At 39.1% G+C, this 15842-nt stretch overlaps 1 protein-coding gene across 1 annotated transcript in view; it reads left to right on the top strand.

The window, feature by feature from the left end:
• Window positions 1-15842, top strand: part of ADAMTS19 (ADAM metallopeptidase with thrombospondin type 1 motif 19) — a 245689-nt gene that overhangs the window by 214658 nt on the left and 15189 nt on the right. The window contains exons 19-21 of the mRNA XM_056537289.1: window positions 2505-2640; window positions 7030-7234; window positions 9752-9904. Of these exons, the coding sequence (XP_056393264.1) occupies window positions 2505-2640; window positions 7030-7234; window positions 9752-9904 (494 nt within the window). The remainder of the gene's footprint in view (window positions 1-2504; window positions 2641-7029; window positions 7235-9751; window positions 9905-15842) is intronic.

Genomic DNA, 15842 nt, shown 5'->3' with positions numbered 1-15842 from the left:
TACAATTGCCTTTTTAGATATTGAATTGACAAATGTGGATGTAGAATGTTATGTGCTACCCATTTCATTGCATCAAAGTGACCCTGCAACCTAATATGAAAACATCTGAGTCCCATTTCTGAGACTTAATTGAGTAATCCGCCTCTAGACATCTTATTACAGGGGTGCCAGGCCAGAGATTGCAGAGGGTCCCAGTGGCCAGACCCCTCACGATCAGACATCTTATCCCATATAATGTCTATCATAACCCATAGGCAATAAAATAGTCAATTGAGACATCACTGTGTGAAAAGTCCTGGAAGGACTGTAGTAAAACTAATATTGAATACTGCTATTCCTGGTTGTTACAAGTATCATGACGAGGTATAGGAACAAGAAGCATAGACCCATTGTGTCATTGTAAGATTTGGCTAGATATAAGCTGACATGGGTATAATATAAGTCATTTTCCCAATGTTCACAACATACTCCTCATTGGAAAGTAACCAATTTACAAATTGCATGTTTCTTTAAAGTAGTATTCCAGGCTTGTCAACAAATTTCCATGAGGCAGGAGCTGTGAGGAAAACTTGACCCACTTGTTCCTCCCAGTCCAGTTCTCCTACTGTTCTGGAGTCTCTGGAAAAAGCATTTGCATTTGACCACTGCATCCATTCACTGGCATCAGAGATCATGTAGCAGATACAGAAGGGAAATAGATCAGCTCACCGCTTGGAGACTCCAGACACAGACGGATGATAATATCGAAGCACGCATGCAGAGATCCGCCTATCCCCATAGCATTCAGGCAGAGAACAAGAGGAAAATCCAGCTCCCAAGGTGCAAGTACAATAAAACTTAATGTTTACTTCATCCAATTAAAAATAAAATTCCATGGTGAAAGTGAGTGGTGACATGTCACTTTAAAATCAATGTGAAACGCCGGCGTTTCACATCGATTTTAAAGTGACATCTCACCACTCACTTCCACCACGGAATTTTATTTTTAATTGGATGAAGTAAACATTAAAGAACATCTATAGTGCAAAATAACTTATCCCCTATCTGAAGGATATAGATCGCGGGAGGTCCGAGCGCTGGGGCCCCCCACGATCTTCGGTACGGGGCCGCGGTAATATACAGGAAAGGGGGCGTTCTGTCACTGCATGACGCGGTGGCCGACACGCCCCCTCCATGAATCCCATAGATATACATGGAGGGGGAGTGTCTGCCGTGGCTTTCTGCTGGGGATGAAACTTCACTTCCGGCAGACTGTCCCCGGCCCTGTCCAGGAGATCCCGGGGGGGCCCCAGCACTCGGACCCCTCGCGATCTATAACTTGGATAGGGGATAAGTTATTTTGAGCTGGAGTACTCCCTTAAGTTTTGTTGTACTTCCACCATGGGAGCTGGATTTTCCTCTTGTTCTCTGCCTGATCAGAGATCATGTGCAACAACAAGTGAGTGTGACTGCAGAGACCAATGATTGGCTACAGTGGTTCCATGTACATTGAATGGTGACATAATTGTGGCACTTCTGCTGGTGACTTCAGAACAGTAGCAATGCTGGACTGGAAGTGACCAAAGATGAGAGTATAAGTTTTATTTTTCCTCCCCTTATTTGTTGACAAGACCACTATATTTACATATATGAGTCTCCTGAGACATACCCAAGTTTAAGTAAACATAAACTATTTGCAATAAACGATAGGTTTTCCTGATGTTAATTTTCTTTCTCATAAATTTAAAAATAAATACCTTCTGATTTTGTTATCTCACTGTGCATCTTACTGTTTTTTATTTTGCTCCATTATATTTACCCATGGACAATACAAAGGGTAACTGTGATTAGAAAAAAACCTTTGACATGGTTCACATACACACATCAAAAGTTTTGATCACTCATGAGACCCACTGCAATCACTAGTTTAAAGCCTGGGAAGCAAGCTGCAGCATGCAACTCACCTCCTGACTGTCAATCAAGTCCAACCTTTTCTCTGTATAAGTCTATGCTGGATGAATAATGGATAGCGCTGCCATTTGTTTCCCCAGCTTTTAACTTGCAATTGCAATGGGTCTTAGGAAAGATAACACTGATGGCAACCATACTTACCTGATCCCGTTCCATGCTCCCCTTCTCCCGCTATCTTCCTTCGTATATTCCATTCCCGGGTCGACTTGGAGCATGGGTGGAGCTTCCTGATGTCATCGCTGCTGTTTGCTAGCAGCAGGACCCAGCAGAGAAGCAGCAGCGATGATGTCAGGAAGCTCCGCCCATGCATCAAGTTGACCCCAGAACAGAAGATACAGAGGAAGATAACGGAAGAACGGGAGCATGGAACAGGATCAGGTAAGTATGGTTGTCATCAGTGTCACCTGCACTACCTTTCTGTGCCAAAAGGTTAGTGCAGGTGACACTGATGACATATTCCCTCTAACTTAATTTTTTATGAAGACAAACAATGTTCTCAGCATGTGTATTAAGTACTATTGACTAGACATTTATGCCTTTATTTTATAAACTAGGTGAAAGAAGGACAACAGTGTCCTGCACGAAAATCATGAATAAAAATATAACAGTTGTCGATAATGCAAGCTGTAAAGACCTATTGAAGCCAGAACCTCAAATAAGAAAGTGCAATGAACAACCTTGTCAAACAAGGTAAATATACATGTATGGAAATAAAGAGACTTGATCCAATAATGAGTGCCATGGACACTTCTCTTTTTGGCTATCTACAATGTTCTGTCAGCTTTCTTTCATAGCCATCATGAACTTTTTTAGCTGTTTGTGCTATAATAGCTCTTTTATTTGGGATCAGACCAGAAGGATTAACCTTCACTCTCTATGCACATCAATCAGCCTGGTCTACTGATGGCCATTGTTACAAGTTTACCAGTTGTCCTCTTGAATTTTTTATTAGGCTTTTACCACTGCATACATTGAACATTGAACACCCCAATAGACCTGTCATTTCCGAAATGTCCTGTGCCAAAATTGCTTAAATTTGTATGCTTTCAGTTTTAAATGGGTACTCCGCTGCTAGGCATCGTATGCCCTATTGTTTCTGATTGTGGGGGTCCTGCTGCTGCCCTCTGCAATATCCTGCAGCACCTGGTATTCTAAACAAATGCCCGGTTCCTGCGGCAGTGGTTGTGATGTCATGACCACGCCCCTCGGGACATCACACCACACCGTTCATGTCTGTGGGAGGGGGCGTGTTTGCTTAAACTGCCCTCCCATAGACATGAATGGAGGGGGCGTAGCATCACATGGAGCGTGGTTGTAATGTCACGATCAGGGCCTCCGGATCTGAGCGTTCTGAACAAATTGTTCAGAATGCTGGCGCACTGGAGTAGCCCTTTAAGAACCAATTCCCTTGTTCACTTTGCTGCCTAATATATCCCACCCATTGACTGAAGCCATTGTCACAGTATAATAATGTTATTCACATCACCTTTCAGCTGTTTTATTGTTACGGCTCTTCAGTGTATGTAACTTTCTATATGCATGAAGACAATTGTCTTGCAGATACTGTAGATCAACTTTACAGCTATATCACAGCTTGAGATTATTATGTGAAAACTGAAATGGGATTTGGGAATATCATCCAGAATTTGCTGCAATCTCAATGTGTTATACAGCTGCTCCAATGAGGATAAATAGCCACAGGCATCAGAACTTAAGAGAGTTTGGTGTGGGAAGCAGGTGTCTGTATGGCCTCCGCTGTATAGAGAACAGGCACCTCCCTCCAGATGTGTTACTGCAGAGCACCGCTCTAGATAGATATGACGGATGTTTTCAGGATATAACTTACTTCAGTTTGGCAGAAGAAAACTTTAGGTTAGTATGTTAAATAAGACCTGATTTTTATGCCAAGAGTGCACATGTAAATAAATGCAAATAGACAGAGTTTACAGGAGTACTCTGGTGGAAAACATTTTTTAATCAACTGGTGCCAGAAAGTTAAACAGATATGTAAATTACTTCTATTAAAAAATCTTTATCCTTCCAGTACTTATTAGCGGCTGTATATTACAGAGAAAGTTATTTTTGTTTTTGGATTTTTTTTTCTGTCCACAGTGCTCTATGCTGACACCTCTGTCTGTATCAGGAACTGTCCAGAGCAGCATAGGTTTGCTATGGGGATTTGCTCCTGTTCTGGACAGTTCCTCATATGGAGAGAGGTGTCAGCAGAGAGCACCGTGGGCAGAAAAAAAAAAGAACTTTCTCTGTAGTATATAGCAGCTAATAAGTACTGAAAGGATAACGATTTTTTAATAGAAGTCATTTATAAATCTGTTTAACTTTCTGGCACCAGTTGATTAAAAACAAAATGATTTCCACCGGAGTACCCCTTTAAAGGAAAATGTTCACAATGTATCAGTTTACATTACACCTATATGTCACTCTTCAGACCAAATCTAAGCTAGTTGGAGCCCCAGGAGATCCATGTAGACCTTAAATATTATGTCCTGTAGCGTACTTCATAAAATACCTGTCAGTGTCGAGGAAATCATTTAATATATGACAAAAGGAAAGTATTTTTTGTTAAAAAATGTTACACACTGAGGGAGATTTGTCACAGCTGGTGTGAAGGAAACGTGAAACCATAATACCCTGTCAGATTCCACCTTACATCTCTTACAAGCGCTTTTTGAAATGAACCCTTTACTGACCAGGAAAATGTTCATTGTTGCATTTTATTTTTTTTCCAGTGCCCTCTCTAGGAGTCATAAGTCTAATTTTTTTTTCATCGAAGGAGCCATATGAGGGCTTATTGGTTTTGCATAACCAATTGTACTCTGTAATGGTGCCACTTTACCACAATACATAACCATAATATATCATTTGAAACTCAATAAAAATTATTTATGGGGTAAAATTCTAAGGTTTTGTTTTTATGCCATTCACTGTGTGGTAAAACTGACATGTAAGGGTAGTATCATGTCTGTATTGGCCTGTGTTCACTCACAGCTATTGGTTTGCTGTGTGTGAACAGTTTTCTGTTCCCTGGTCAGGCAATAGTTAATGTCTCTGGCTTTTTCAGCCTTCCGCCTCTGTTGTCCAATAGCCTTTAGAATGTGTCTATTTAAGTTCAGCACTGACTAGCTTTAATGCTGGTGATTGGTTTCATTTCATCCTGACTTGCTAATATGCTGGATATGCTGCTGGGAGCTCTTGGTGATACTTCATTACATCTTGCTTCTGCCATGCTGCTATGGATGCTTTGGGTGAAACACTTTTTATTTGAGCTTTTAAATCTACTTTCTCTGTTTTAACATGCACCTTGTATGTTTTGGTTTTAGCTATGGTTAGCTAACATATGCACTTAGTGGATTTTAAGCTGTGTTTGTATAGTCGGTTTTAGGATTTGTATATCTTTTTTGCTATGTGTCTGTTCACACTGTGTTTTCCCTTATATCCGTTCTTATAAAGTTCTGTTTTTATATTTCTGTTTCCCTACTGGGCCAGCATCCTGTCCACACTGGTGAGTCTGTTGCTGGCCAGCAGTCTGCTTGGATTTATTATTAATGGCTCCTCCTATAGTGGAGTGGAGTGTCCAGTTTGTGTGTCAAATGTGAACAGTGTCCTATGCTTGCATCCCTGTTACCCTTCCATGGGGACTCCTTGTCTACTGGAGGTGTTCAAGGGATTTATTTTCCTGTCTTGTGTTCAGTGTGAACAGTGTTCTATAAATATATCATGTGTATCTAGGTATCACTATTACCTGTCCATGGGGACTTCGTGTCTACTGGAGGTTTGCATAGGGAATGCAAATATTCCTGATTAGTGATAGATCCCTTTTCTGGTCCATGGGGACTTTGTGTCTACTGGATGTTCTGGGGGATTATGCTATATTCCTGTCTGTTCCTAAGGTCTGTTGACTTATCTGTTTTCCTGTCTGGTGTTTTGAACTCTATATGTTCATTAGTTATTTATTCAGATCTCTGGAGTTCTGTACATGACTACTGATCTATAGTGTCCTCTGTTCACGACCATGGATCTATAGTGTCCTCTGTTCACGACCACTGAGTCCTCTGTTCATGTCCGCTGATCTATAGTGTCCTCTGTTCATGACCGCTGATCCATAGTGTCTCCTGTGCTGCTTCTACAGGTTCTATGTTCCTGTTATGTTTCTGGTTTGTGACTATTTATTTATTAGTATATGTTTTTATTAGGCCCCTGCACTTTAGTTCAGGAAGGGACTGGCACCCAGTTGTCGATCCATCGGTTAGGGTGGATGGGCAAGTAGGCAGGGAGAGCAGTTTTAGGGTCAGTTTACGGCTCACTCTCCCTGATCCCTGGTCGGTCCCTGACAGGGACATTACTAAACTGGACTACTCATTTAATAAGTATACTCCACTTTTTAAGTTTAAAGGAGTAGTCCAGTTTTTTTTTAAAAACATATCCCCTACGTATCTACAATAGAGATGCATGGAGGGGGCATGTTGACCACCACTTTGTGCATTGGTTTACACAGCGTCATTTATACAGAGAGCTGGGGTGCCAAGCAGAAGATCGTGGTTGTGATGGTGGTGGTGGGGGATTGGTGTCAGACCCCCAGCGATCTGACACATCCCTTATCCTCCTTCAAACCTTAAAAGTAGATTATAGTTCTTAAAGGAGTAGTCCAGTTTAGCAAATGTCATCACTTATCCAAGGGATAGGAGATAAGTGTCTGTTCCGGCAAGGGTCCAACTTGACCCCTGCAATCTCAGGCAAAGTCAGGCGCCCCAGCTCTCTCCATGTCGACCAGCACACAAAGCGATTAACACCCACCCATCCCCCTCCCCAGACACCTATGCCCTACCCTTTTGATAGAGAATACATTTTCCTAAATTGGAGTACCCCTTTTAAGCACAACATAGAGGATTAATACACCATGCTTAAGTTTCTTTAGTGATCAGATTGTCTATGTTCACTGGAGACTTGTTGACAGCCATGAAATGGCCACATCTCTAACTCTATTTTGTCTCTATCACCTATGAAGCAGTACAGACTTTATATAGTATAAAATATGTTAATGTACAAATGTATTTTGTTTAGATGGATGATGACAGAATGGAGTCCTTGTTCCAGGACATGCGGTAAAGGAACTCAGACCAGACAGACAGCATGTACACAACAACTCCGAAATGGAACAGTGATCACAGTTCGGGAAAGAGATTGTCCTACATACAAGCCTGCTTCAAGCCAGCGCTGTGAGGGCCAGGACTGTATGACAGTGTGGGAGGCCGGAGTATGGTCTGAGGTGTAGTAATACACATGTAGAAGATTAATAGGGTGGATCAGAATCATTGCTACAGTACTACATTCAGCTTAATTTCAAACCAACATAGTGTAGCTTGGATGAACTTTGAATGTACTTTACAAAATGTCCTCTTTAATTAACAAAATGCCCTAATTTTATCTCAGTATTTACCCATGCTTATTTGGGCATACCCACATCCAATCCCTATATATATATATATATATATATATATATATATATATATATATCACACATATTAAGCTAAGGATGAAAAACAATCCAAAAATAAAATCAGATACAGTACTATAAAGATAGAGTTATGCAGATGTTTTTTCACATCTGTAATCATATTACAGTATTACAAATACAATATATATTCATATGGAATATAAAGAAATACTATGGTATGTGACAGTAATTTTTTTTGTAAATGATCCAAATATATGTGTGCCCTCACTTCCCACTTCTGAATGAAGACATTTACAGTATATACCTTTAACATTCACTACATTACACTAATCTTTCACTTAAAGGGGTACTCCGGTGAAAACCTTTTTTCTTTTAAATCAACTGGTGGCAGAAAGTTAAACATATTTGTAAATTACTTCTATTAAAAAATCTAAATCCTTCCAGTACTTATTAGCTGCTGAATTCTACAGAGGAAATTCCTTTCTTTTTGGAACACTGATGACATCACGGATGACATCACGAGCACAGTGCTCTCTGCTGACAACTTTGTCCATTTTAGCAACCATGCATAGCAGATGGGTAGCAGATGTATAGCAGATGTATAGCAGATGTATGCAAAGGGCAGCATGGTGGCTCAGTGGTTAGCACTGCTGCCTTGCAGTGCTGGGGACTTGGGTTCAAATCCCACTAAGGACAACAATAAATAAAGCGTTAGCATTATTATCATAATAATGTCAGCAGAGAGAACTGTGCTCGTGATGTCATCAGAGAGCATTCCAAAAAGAAAAGAATTTCCTCTGTAGTATTCAGCAGCTAATAAGTACAGGAAGGATTAAGTTTTTTTAATAGAAGTAATTTACAAATATGTTTAACTTTCTGGCACCAGTTGATTTAAAAGAAAAAAGGTTTTCACCGGAGTACCCCTTTAAGGGCTATGTTCCCATGGTGTATTTTTCCTTCATGCATCTGTATAATCGCTGAAAATTTACATCCGTATTTGAAAATCTGCTTGGAAATTTTGGTGCAGCAGAATCCCAGTGCTGTCAATGAGATTCCGCTGCATAGTTCATGCTATGGAAACTCCACCGACCCAAAAAATTATCTTGATTCTTTAGGTGGAATCCTCGTGGAAGATATTGACATTTATGGGAACAGCAAAGTTCACGTGGCCCTAGTGCCAACTGAGCCAGTTGCCGGCAGGTGCACTTGTAATCTCCCGGCACAATTTTATGGCTAGAGATTCCATAGTGAGAACTTCGCCCTATGGTGTGTTCACACAGAGTTTTAACATGGGTTCTATGTAGATCTTGACACATATTCCGTCTTAAAATCAGCATGAAAGCCAGTTTTAGAGGAAGTTTTTTTCATATGTATTTCATATGCAAAGTGTATTTTGAAAATTGGTACCAAAACACAGTTTAAAAAAGTGTCAAAAAACACAAATAAAATGTCTTAAACTGCATCAAAAACACATCCTTTTTTTAAATCCACTTCTAAAAACTTGGTGATTTCCAAAAATGTTGTCCCAGATGTCTTCAGTTTTTCACTTTTTCTGCACATCCTCTAAACTGTTCCCCCCTAGATAAAACAGCTTAACACAACATGCCTCATAAATACTGCATTACAGTTAGCTCTGCACACTGTGCCCCCCTGAATAAAAAAAATTCACACTCTATGCCCTGTGAATGGAAAAAAGTCCACATTGACCTCCCTGAATAAAATGAATCACATTGTGCCTCATGAATGCAAATATGACTCACATTATGTTCTGATTCAAAACAAATAGGCACATTAAACCACCAAAATAAAAAAAGAAGCCCCCCCCCTGATCACCTCAGTCACCCTCCAAAGTCTTAGAGTAATACATGTGTCATATGATTTATCCAGAACTGTACCTTAGTGAGTAAAGGCCATTTTTTTCTTAGAATATACATTTAGCAAATATAAACCTGCTTAAAGGGGTAGTCCAGTGGTGAAAAACTTATCCCCTATCCTAAGGATAGGGGATAAGTTTGAGATCGCGGGGGGTCCGACCGCTGGGGCTGCCGAGATAGCGGGTGTCGACCCCCGCACGAGGCGGCGGCCGACACGCCCCCTCAATACATCTCTATGGCAGAGCCGGAGATTGCTGAATCACCACTGGACTACTCCTTTAAAGACATAGATAGAATCTTCTATAAATATTTTGTTGTACTTTGCTTATAATAAAAATCAGTTTTATAAGAACTTGTACATTCCTATTTCCCATACAATAAAAATCTAATCAGATGTCTATAAAAATGTCTAAAATATGTTAAGGATAAAACTAAAACAATTAATCTTTTTCAGTGCTCCTTAAAATGTGGTAAAGGTGTGCGACATCGGACTGTAAGATGTACAAACCCTCTAAAGAAATGCCTTATGTCCACCAGACCACGAGAAATGGAAGACTGTGAAGATTACTCGAAATGCTACATATGGAGAACAGGAGACTGGTCTAAAGTGAGTTCAGATTTTGTTACAATTTAATCTTAAGTTTGTTTAAAGGTGAAAACAGAAATAAGTCTACTGACCAATGTAAGGCCATATTAAAACTTGCGTTTTGAGACTTTGACAGGAAAAAACATAATTGCATGCAAAATCTCATGCAGTCCCATCAAAATCTCAGAAACATACTCTTGCTAAAGATATAGAAGTACGGTGTGGTCCCTGTTCACAATGAACCTAAGTCGTTTATGTAACTTTTGACATGTCATGAAGACATGTCAAAAGTTTTGATCAGTGACCAATAGTCAGCTGGAAAATTATAACTGGTTTGTAATGGAAACATTTTTTATTTTCTCTTGTTGGTGGCTTGTAATGGAGAAATTCAGGTTGGCAACCCACAGAACCCAAGTTCGGTCAAAACTTTGTTAAAAGTTTGGTTCGGCAAGAACTTGAACTTTGGCCAGTTAGATTTGGCAGACCCTGTCAAAATGACATCAGCCACATGGCACAAAGGAGAAGGAATAAGGATCACATGAACCACATGTGATCACATATCTGTGTATATATATGTATATCTATATTCACACACACACACACACACACACACACACAATTATATTAAAGCAGCACTGCAGAGAACGTTCTGCATCTGTATTGTCAATGCAAAAGTTGTTTTAATTAGAAGCTAAGTGTGCCAGTTTGTATTTTTACTCTAAGAGTAGGGTCACATGTAATGGAATGTAAAACATAATGTAAAATTTACGTAAACAGAATGCAAAATAAGCTGCGGATCCGCCGATAACATGACCCTATATTGTGCCTCCAGCTGTTCCCCCATGTCCTGCTCACAGCGTCAATGCGCCGCTCCAAACAGCCACACAGGGACTTGCGAGTCACTGCACGCATGCGCAGTGTACTCAGACATCGCGGCCCCTCCATGATGTCTGTGAGTACACTGCGAGTACGCGCGGCGACTCGCAGGCCGGTGTGGCTGTGTGGAGCAGGGCATTGCAGGGCAGGACACGTGGGGAAAAGCTAAAGGCAGAATATAGGGTTTTGTATATTGGATAATATATGCTGCGGATCCATTACATGTGACCCTACACTAATTGTGAATAAGCCATGCATAGAGGGTTGTAAGTTACTTTTGTACACTTTCTACGATGCCAATCTTGTTGTTATGCCCTGAAATGTGAAAAAAAAATAGAAGTATGTAAAAATCCTACTCTTCTTCACCTTCCAAGCACAAACCTGTTGTTTCTCCCAAAAATGCATCATTTTTGGCCCACTTTGAAAAAGCCATTGCTTCTTTTGACACGCCTGCATGCATATAAACACCGGCAGGCATCTATTTATCCAAAAAGGGTACACTTTTGGACATTGATTTCAAAAAAGCTTTAAAAAAATCCTCTAGTGCAATGTGTTTTTATTCAACCTGTTAGTTGCTACTGTGTACCATTGGTTTACCCATAGTCATACATGCTGCCATTACTTTAAAATTAACTTTGCTTTAAAAACAACTTAGAAGTGCATAGATACACTACTAGGTGACCTGGCAATGTTATGTATGGCTACGAGGGCTCACAAACAGTGTTATACAAACGATTTTGGACTATTAGTGCAGTACAGGTTCGGATAGACTTAGTTTGTTTAGAATTCAAACTTTTTGCCAGAGTTCGGTAAACTGGCAGAACTGAACCTCTGAAAAGTATGTTCATCTCTATTGATAACTATCAAAATGTTCTAAAATGTTTGATAATGTTACTATGCCCTTGACAGTTCCCCTCAATTTAGGAATTTCTTAATTTACTCTGTGTCCAGCAGGATTTCACTTTAACACCTTCGGCTATTGGCTTGGAGAAGATTCCCTGCTTCCAACCTATATGTTTGGCAGTGAATGGAATGAATAAATATGAGTAATTATTATGTATGCCAAGTTTAGGATTAGTTTGTTAAAAACATAGAAATTTAGTGTTACATTTATATACAAATTATAAAAACAGGTCATGCTGTACATATGTTCAGTGTTCATGTGTATTCCGCCTGAAACTACTGGCAAGAAAACATTATGAGCTGTGCACTAAACTAAAATGTTTCTTTTGTCAGTTACATACCGCTTGACCTAATGCCTTATTTCATGGTAACTTACTATGATATTCCAAAATATGCTTAATCACTTAATGCATGAAAGTTTGTAGAGTGTTACTATATGAGCAGCCTAAGGGCTATCACTAGCAATGTATTAATGAATATCTTTGTGAAACTGAATGTGCTGGATTGGATTTCACTACATAAAAGAAGTATTGTTCATTGAGAATTCAGAAAGATAAACAACTAAGTATTTAGTGTATATTGGCCTCATGGAGATGCTGCATACTGGGTGGCCTGCATGCTTGTTGGGACCTATGATGAAAGAGTTGTCATCTTGCTATAGCCAAGTAAGGCCTAGAGAGTGTTACAGCGGGCAGACAGTGCGTTGGCCTAGGCATGATTTACCACTTGGGAGTAGTGAGCTAAATTATTGTATCCACAAGAAGATAGCTTAAGCAGGGAGGGCTGAACACATTGTCAACCTGGGGATGATCAGATCTAAAATGTCTGCTTGGGCTATGTGAACACATCGGTGCAAGAGTGAGTAAAAGTGGGTTAGGTGGTGTTATATTTTATGTTTTGAGAATGTCTTTTTCTCTATCCTGCTATGGAAATTATATTAATAACATGTTCTTTATTGGCTTGGGTCAAATGGGTACTCCTGAGACATTTAAGTGTGGCCAAAGTGTAGACATATCGTTTCTAGGTAATTAAAATCTACAACTGTTCCTTCTTGCGTGAATAGGGTGGTGGCTGTGGACTCTCTACAGAAGATGGAGGAACTTTGTTCAACAGATACGAATAGATATAGCTTTTTCTGGGAAGAATGATCTGTCTGGTTACTCTTTAGAAAATCATCATCATATTGTTTATGGTTCTCTAAATGCTCAATATCATCCTTTTTTTTTTTTTTTTTACAATTACCGTATACTATTATATTAATTTGTTTTGATTATCTTAGTTTTGTTCCCACCTTTCCTTTTGTAGTAAGTGATCCCCAATCTATAATGTTTTTTTTAGGTATTTATTAACTTGTTTAATTCATTTTAGGTTAGGCTAAATTAATTGCAATGATTTTAACTGCTTTTTTCCTTTATTATACTGCCTTATGTTGGGAAATGTAAAGTTAGAATGTATCATCAAATTGCAGAGCCATGTTATATTTTTGTGTATGACTTAAATATACAGTAAATTGAACACAGGTGAGATGTGGTCTGGAACTGCTCTACTCAGGTGCTTCTCAACTCTTCCCTCCACTGGTATAGTATCCTGATCCTGCAGTGTAGCGCGGTGCTGTCATGTAATCTAGCAAGTCCATAGGATACAGCAAACAGAAGAAAGGATATCACACTCACCGGTACTGCAAACTTCTTCTTTTATTTTCATTACTCACATGCAGGGAACAGACTTAGACATACAGCGGTCGGGGTATAAAGAAAGGAGGTGATTGTGATTTTATGTCTGCCGGCACTTCCTCTCGCCTCAACACACATCATTACGTCACAAGGGGGTGTATAAATACTTATGCACACAGTTAACTATGTAAGTGCTAGAGACTGAAACAGTAACAGTGAATTAAAAACATTATAAAATTAAAGGGGTTATCCACCATAAGGGGATTTTAGTACGTACCTGGCAGACAGTAATGGACATGCTTAGGAAGGATCTGTGCTTGTCTTGGGACTAAATGGCTATGTTGTGAGATTACCATAATTCTGTGGCAAGCTTTTTGTGAACTGGTATTTCCTTTTTCAGTTTTTTTGTTCACTACAAATCCCATAATTCCATTGTCCTCCCTCCCACACATCATTGAAACATAAATGGGCTGCATCCATTCAACAGACCTGTGGTTTTCAATCAGGGTGCCTACAGCTGTTGCATTAGTTGCAGATTGATCTCTCTGCCACCAAGCAATCCCTCCACCCATTGAAGCAGACAGGCTCCCTGTCATCAGCTGACTAGTGAGTTAGGTCTTGGCAGCATTGCAACCTGGGAAAAATGTGAGACAACAGTCATTTTGTATGCTGGTAAAAATAAATATTGGGGTGAAAATCACAGAAGAATTGTGAGAAAATCGTCACACACAGGTACAGACAATATATTGTGAACTACACTAACTTTACAGCCCCTGTAGCACAGTCAAATAAAAAATCCTGGAATACCCCTTTAAGCTAAGGTCATTCCTGTCGTTGAGATCCATGGGTCCCAAAGCATCAAGTTTTATTATTAGTTTAGCTTCTTTTTGTAGCAATATCTTGTTCCTATCTCCTCCTTTCTTGGGTATATTAACTCTTTCGAGTCCTGCAAATCTAAGCAAAGATGTATCCGCTCTGTGTGCTTCTATCGCATGGGAAATTAGCCTCTGCGCTCCTTCACCAGATTTAATGGAATTCTTGCAGTGCATTAAATTATTTGTCCGATTCGTGGACGATATTCTTATAATATGGGAAGGTGATGAAGAACAATTTAATGGGTTCGGGCAGTATTTAAACATTATCAACAGTATGAATATGAGCTTCACCAGCTGTTATGGAAATCAAACACCTGAGTTCTTAGATGTAAAAATTATAATTGATAATAATATAATCAAAACAGAAGGGTACAGAAAAGTGATAGCTAGGAACACTATCCTACACTATGACAGATCACATCCCAGCAGTGTTAAAAATTTGTCCGATTAAAAAGGATTAATAGTGAAGATGAATCAACAGACAGAGCATTTAAAAAACAGATTACTCGAGAGAAAATATCCTTAAAAAATTTTAGAAAAGAGCCAGAACAAATTAAAGAATGTAACGAGAAAAGAGATTCTGAAGTCCAAAACCAAGCATAAAAAAGAGGATAGAAGGTTTGCTTTTTCATTTCAAAGTACTTCTAATAATCAAGCTGTTGAGAAAGTCATGAGGAAAAATTGTATATGTTGGAAAGTGATCCAGAAATTAAAGAAATAGCAAATAGAAAACCATTAATAACATATAGGAAAAATAAGACCATAGGTGACAAACTAAAAGTAAAAGAAAAAGAGAAAGATGACAACTGGTTAACTACAATGGTTCTGAAAGGTAATTTCCCTTGTCACAATTGTAATTACTGTAAATATAACATGGGATGTGCAACCCTGAATCTAGGAGGGAACCAGCTAATGGTAAACCAATTGATAACCTGTAGGACATCGTTTGTCATATATGTGGTAATATGCCTGTGTGGGTACTATTACATTGAGAAAATGGGCAGGCAGCTCTTTATTAGACTCCAAGAACATTTTTTATTCCATTAAATCTGGTAAAGGAGATTTCCCATGTGATATAAGCACAAGGAGCGAATAGTCTGTGCTTAGATTTGCAGGACTCGAAAGAGTTAATATACCCAAGAAAGGAGGAGACATGAACAAGATATTGCTACAAAAATAAGCTAAACTAATAATAAAACTTGATGCTTTGGGACCGATGGGTCTCAATGACAGGAATGACCTTAGCTCCTTTTTACAATGTTTTTAATTCCCTGTTACTGTTTTAGTCTCTAGCACTTACATAGTTAACTGTGTACATAAGTATTTATTTGCCCACTTGTGATGAAATGATGTGTGTTGAGGCCAGAGGAAGTGCCAGCAGGGATGAAATTGTGATCAACACCTTTCTGCTGTATATCTTGCATGTGAGTAATGAAAATGAAAGAAGTTTGCAGTACCGGTGATGAGTGTGATATCCTTTATTCTGTTTGCCGTATACAGTAAATTGAATCTAAAACATTGCATACTACATTCCTAAAAAAACAAGTTATAAAAATGTAGTCCAAAATATTTATGGCACAGAGATATGATGCAATCCTAAATTCTTGTAGAGATAATCCAAATGAAAATTCA

The sequence above is a fragment of the Hyla sarda genome, chromosome 1 (genome assembly GCF_029499605.1).
Source record: "Hyla sarda isolate aHylSar1 chromosome 1, aHylSar1.hap1, whole genome shotgun sequence".
Classification (NCBI taxonomy): Eukaryota; Metazoa; Chordata; class Amphibia; order Anura; family Hylidae; genus Hyla; species Hyla sarda.
This window is presented reverse-complemented; position numbering and strand designations above follow the sequence as displayed.